General features: G+C 43.7%; 1 protein-coding gene across 4 annotated transcripts in view; it reads right to left on the reverse strand.

The window, feature by feature from the left end:
* The window catches only part of EXOC6B (exocyst complex component 6B), a 430,229-nt gene that overhangs the window by 144,306 nt on the left and 280,167 nt on the right, over positions 1-5,756 (reverse strand). For all 4 annotated transcript variants that reach the window (XM_019526166.1, XM_019526165.1, XM_019526164.1 and 1 more), the window contains one exon: positions 2,225-2,366. In XM_019526166.1, coding sequence (XP_019381711.1) covers positions 2,225-2,366 — 142 coding nt within the window. The remainder of the gene's footprint in view (positions 1-2,224; positions 2,367-5,756) is intronic.

A 5,756-nucleotide genomic window follows, 5' to 3' on the forward strand; every position in this document is an offset into this window, starting at 1 on the left:
TTTTTTTTTTTTTTTTTAACACCGAAATAAGATGCGACCTAGCTTACCGCACGTGACGTTATCGCGCCGCTCCGGTGCGGTTCACACTGCCCACTCAGACCCTACTCCCAGAGAGTTCAAGAACTTTGAAAATTAGGGAAAGTATAGAAGGGCTGGGTCCTACTAAAGGAGAAATTTAATCAGGTGACCTTCCCGAGAACTGATCTAACCTTTGGATAGGAAATGTCAAAGGTTGCTGCTTAATTGAAACAGCATTAGTTACACCTGGCACTCAACAGGAACACATTTTGCCAGCATCAAGTGGATGACCGATGCTAACTGGATATTAAGAGCAGTGACAATTAAAAACACGTTATAAAGCTAGATTATACTCAATGTGAAATGCAGCACATGGTTTCAGGGCCTGATACTGCTCGACTCAAGTCGGTGACAATTTTGCCACGGAGTTGAAGGGGAGCAGTACTGGGTTGACAGTGTCCCGGTCTAATAAGACTGGGATACAGTTTCCTGCCCCACCACACTCCAATCAGAAAAGCAGAGGTGGGCATTTTCAGAACGCTACAATAACTTGTTTTCCTGAAACTGTCTCCTATATTGTTTTTCTGAAACTATTTTTTTAAATGCGTATCAGCCCATGCAGAGGAAGTTTCATCGTCATGCAGCTCAATATTTACTGTAGAAATGGGTCAGGATATAACAAGGGAACAACGGCTTGATTTTATATGGTGAAATTTTAGAGAAAATTAGTCTGAAATGCAGAATGCTCTTTTTTTTTTTTGTAAATGACATGCAAACAGCTTTGTCACTTAGCAACATGCTCACCAAGTATGCACATAACATTTGGGTTCTGTAATAAATGAAATAAAAATAGCTCCATCAAATCTGGACATACCTATCAAGCCCTCCATATACCAAGATAACATGTAATGTGGCTGTATATGTCCATAACTGGAAATGATGCATGAGATGGAAAGAACCTGTATTGGGCATCACAACCCAGGTGAGGTTCTGGGACTGGCAGCAGGAAATTTTTAAAAACTATTCACTGAGCAAATCATCTCCCCAAATCAGTGGAACCCAATGATTAATCCGTCTGTTAATCCAATGAAAAGTTTACTGCCACATTTTAAAGGTAGAAATGCAAAAGACCAGGCTCTTTAGAGGGCACACATGTTATTATGTTATGAACTAACAGTGTGGTCTATGCCAGGGGTTCCCAAACTGTGGTACGCGTACCCTTGGGGGTATGCAAGACATCTCGAGGGTGTACACTGGAGAAGTTGTGTAATGGAAGATTTAATTTTCATAATAATAATTATAATAATCCAATTATTAAGGGGTTAAAATATAAAATGTGCTGGTAAGGGTACATGGACAGCTGGTAAATCTGGAAGGGGATACGCAATAAGAAAAAAGTTTGGGAACCGCTGGTTTATGCTTTATCCTACTGCCTCCCCATTGGGTAACCAATTAATTGTGAAGAATAATTAAGAAAAGCATCATAGCCGTTCACTGCAGGAAAATAAAATGTGTGGCTAACACGATAAATAAGAGATGTGTGCTCGGTATCACCAACTGTGGTGCCATTCAGCAATTTCAAATGGAAGTTTCTTGGACTTCTGGGCTAAAAATAAAAACAGACCTATTAGAAAACCAGTCCATCTTTTGACTGCTGCAGGATTATTCCCTAAATATAATCTCTAGATTTTTGCCTAGTCCTGCTTTAAATAGCCCATCTGACAGGATTTCCACCACTTGTCCTTCAGAGAATTACGCGCCCTGCCTAACGAATGTCATTGTTGATACTGCTTTTGACTAGAGAGAAGAACCGGAGAGATACGATTACAGAAATTAAATTCAGATTGTACAGGTTACACCAGTAGACATGCCTGGGATATGGGGAACCCTACTACAGAAGGTGTCCCAGTAATACATTTTCAGTGCAAGCCTATCAAGCCTCTTGTTTTAATTCTGCGTTATACTCTCTCCACTTGGTCCTATTGTGGAACACATGCTCTCAAGGGATAGGGACCATCTTCTGCTGTATTTGGACTACACAAATACACAATAAAACAGTAACAAAAGAGTAAAACTTTAAAGGAGAAGTCATTTGGCTTTTGTTCAGTAAGTGTTTGCAATCAACCTGCTGCCCGCATAGCTGTTCCCAATGCTCGCACAACTACCCAAGGTGAAACATGAGGAATGGAATGATTTTGTCCCTTACGTTCACACTCTTCCACATCCAGGTTGAACTGCTGCAAGGCCCCCAGTGTCAGCTGCCTCACTTCAACTTCCAGCAGCAGCTGCATCAGCGAAGTGGATAAGTGTTTGCAGGCCGACATACATGCAGTCTGAGCCACCTTACCCTGGAAAATAAATGGGAAATTAAGAAAAATGCACCAGATACCAACAAGTTCACTTGTGTCAGCAAACAGTACCACCCTCTTTAGTATGTTCCCTCGGCTTGTGGGTGTTGGTATGGCTCCCAAAATGTATGAAGCTTTGTTGCAACCATCCTCATTAAAAGGATTTCCTTCTAGCAGGACCAGAACCTGCAAGATGCACAATCCCCCCTGAGAACAGCTCCGAACCCCAAATTCTTGGGTGTGGAGAATACTAACAAGCACCAGGGTGATAATACTTAAGTAACAGGTTGAAGTTGTAGCATAATTTTATTTTGAACATGTAGTTTCATGAAAAGTGCGTACCTTAGAGGTCTGTCTTAGTTTGCAGGACAAAATAGTATCATTATGTGCAGTCATACGTTCTACAGGCCCAAATCAATAAATGAACCAAAATCTGAAGATTTTCCAGGATTTGACAACGCTTAACATTCTGACTCTGCTCCCATTAAAATTAATGGGAATTTTTAATCACTGACGACAGCAGAAGTGGAGTCATCCCTATTTGGGATGCCCACTAGGACAGTAACATGAGGTCTGAAACATGGACTTGCTAGGTCAGCTCCCTGGCACTGGGCTGGATTAGAAGTGGGGTGGGTACGAATACATTTCCCACTTTGGGCTATACATAGTTCCCTTGCATGGAGTTGGAACAGTACTGAAGACTGGAACTAACACATTTGGTGCACTCTGGCCTACTCCTAATACCACGTGGCACCTTCCAGACACAGCAAATGAGCTGAAGAAAACATCCTTGAAGTAATAAGGTAATTGAAGTAGCCGTGGCTATACCGACAGAATCTCTCCTTGGCAGGGATTCAAGTCTCGGAAGCTCATGTCTGGTTGTACCACATGGAATGAGATCCTCAACACTATCCTCCCCTCAAGCCACACCCAACTCATCAGTGATTAACTAGTGAAGCCTGCAAGAAGGAAGAGCAGCTCAACTGCTATCACATGCGAGACATTATAAAATGCTATTGTAGAGAAAACCAAAGCTAACTGGACTGGATGGACACTTGAAGTGTGTGCCGATACCAACTTCTGCAACCTTTCCCTGAAAAGAATAAAGGAATTCAAGTAAAATTGGCCAAGGATACACCGATAGGGATGATATACTGACTGCACAGACAAGCATCCGAATTTTATCAAGTGACTTCTTCTTGTGGCCCAAAAACCAAAAATCACCATTTACTTGGTTTCCTCCTTGGAAGATCAGGAGTAGGCTGACGAACACTTGTTTAGGATGGTTTAGACAGGGATGCTCCTACTTTGAGCCGGGAGATTGCCAAGATGACCTCCTGAGAGCCCGTCCAGCCCTACTCTTCTGAGACTATAGAAGTTTGCCAGAGCTTTCCCTAAACTAGGGCCATGCCACTCATGGAAGCGTACCAGTATAGCCATGGTAGTTTTCCCAAGACCAATTATGTTATTTCATAAGGGGGCTTCCCCATGCCCTCCTCACTTTAGCTAAAACCACTTCCAAAAAAAGATACTGGCCTTTTACATCTCAAAAGACAGGTGTCGTGGAGTTATGTTGGCATAGCAACAGTGGTACAATTTATTTATATGCAACAATCATCATTAATGATTCAGATGCTAGAACAGAGAGCTTCTTGAGCAACTTTGCAGATGTGAAACTGGGAAAGGCTGAGCACACCAGAGGACAGGAGTGCAACTCAGAAGGATCTCGGCAGATTGGAAAGCTGGGCTGGAGCTCACAGGATGACATTCAGTGCTAACAAATGCAAGGTGCAACACACTGGGAACAATAATCCAATACAAAATGGGCGACACCTGGCTGGATGGCAGCACTACTCAGAAGGATCTAGGAGTCCTAGTGGATCACATCCCCAATGAGTCTGCAGTGTGATGTTGCTGCACAAAAGGAAAGCAGTTTTGGGCTGCATCGCAACAGAAGCATTAAGTGCAAGACATGGGAGGTGACAGGGCTTCTCTACTTGGCACTGGTGTGGCCTCATCCAGAGAACTGTGTGCATTGTTCCACATAGGAAAAAGGATGTGGAGAAGTAACAGAGAGGGGCAACAAAAATAATGGGCTTGGAAGGCAAATCACATGAGGAGGGATTGAAAGAAACAGGCATGTTCAGCTTACAAGCAGACATAGCAATCCTGAAACATCTGAAGGGCTGCCATAAAGGAGGAAAGCACCTTTCCTCTTTTGCTGCAGAAAGGAGGATGCAAAAGGATGGCTTGATGTTGCAGCAAAGTAGGTTGAAACTGGATATCTTCTTCACTGTTAAACAGCAAGGCAGTGGACTAAATAGTCTAAGGAAGTTGTGGGATCTCCATCACTGGAGGGTGTTCAAGAAGAGGTTGGACAAACATGGATCAGGGATGATGTAGGAGTAGCTATGCCTATGCTCTACAATAGGTATGTCCCCATGCTTTTGGGCTTTGCCAATTGCCACATAGGGATAGGAAGGAATTTTTTCCTCCTATTCCTGTAGCCAGTAAGTCAGACAATGTATCATTAATAGGTCAAGTAAACAATAGAGTGTATGAGTGTGGTGTATATGACTAATAAAGCAGCAGCAGATGGCACGAAGACGACGGAAGAGACAAAGGAAAAGTTATGGTGTCAGCAACCAGAAGCAGGCCGCTGAAGGCCAGAGGTCCGTGTAACATCCTTGGCAGGAAGACTGGTTCGGGCTGGCTAGATAAGGGGAACCTTTCTATGTGACGACGAAACAGTGCATGCCTTGGGGAGACGGTTTGAGAAACCTTGCCCAGAAACAAACTGTATAAAAAGGGGGCAAGAGAAAAGATGATGTGGGAATGCCTCGCCACCAGAGCCTGCGCCTGTACATGCCAGGTCGGACACCCCGCTCCATCAATGGATAGGGCCATCCTATCTGCAACACCCTTGGGATTATATAAGTGTGTCATCTGTGAGAGAGTATGGGTATATGCATGTGTGAGCGTGTGCAGGTAGGGTAGTGCAATTTTTAATAAGTTAAATGGTCTCTCATAAGTGTACAACTCCCCAGTACCCTTTGCAATAAACTACCCCGCTGAAAAGAAACCAACTCTTGTCATCAGTTCAATTTTTGGGTTACATTCCTACATGCATCAGGGAGAGAGAGGAGGAAAGAGGGCTTCACCTTCCTCAGAAGCACTGGGTGCTGGCCACAGCCAAGGCTGGGGATTTTGACTGGGATGCACCAGTGCTCCTGCTGGGACTTGAACTGGAGGTTCCTGGCTACAGGGTCTTGTCCCTCCACACAGGGTCAGACTAATTGCCATATTTGGGGTCAGGAAGGAAATTTCCCCCACGGTCAGACTGGCACAGACTGTGGAGGTTTTTGCTTTCTTTTGCAGTTTTTTTTTTTT

This window comes from Gavialis gangeticus, unplaced genomic scaffold (genome assembly GCF_001723915.1).
Source record: "Gavialis gangeticus isolate Ggan-Ray unplaced genomic scaffold, GavGan_comp1, whole genome shotgun sequence".
NCBI classification, from domain to species: Eukaryota; Metazoa; Chordata; order Crocodylia; family Gavialidae; genus Gavialis; species Gavialis gangeticus.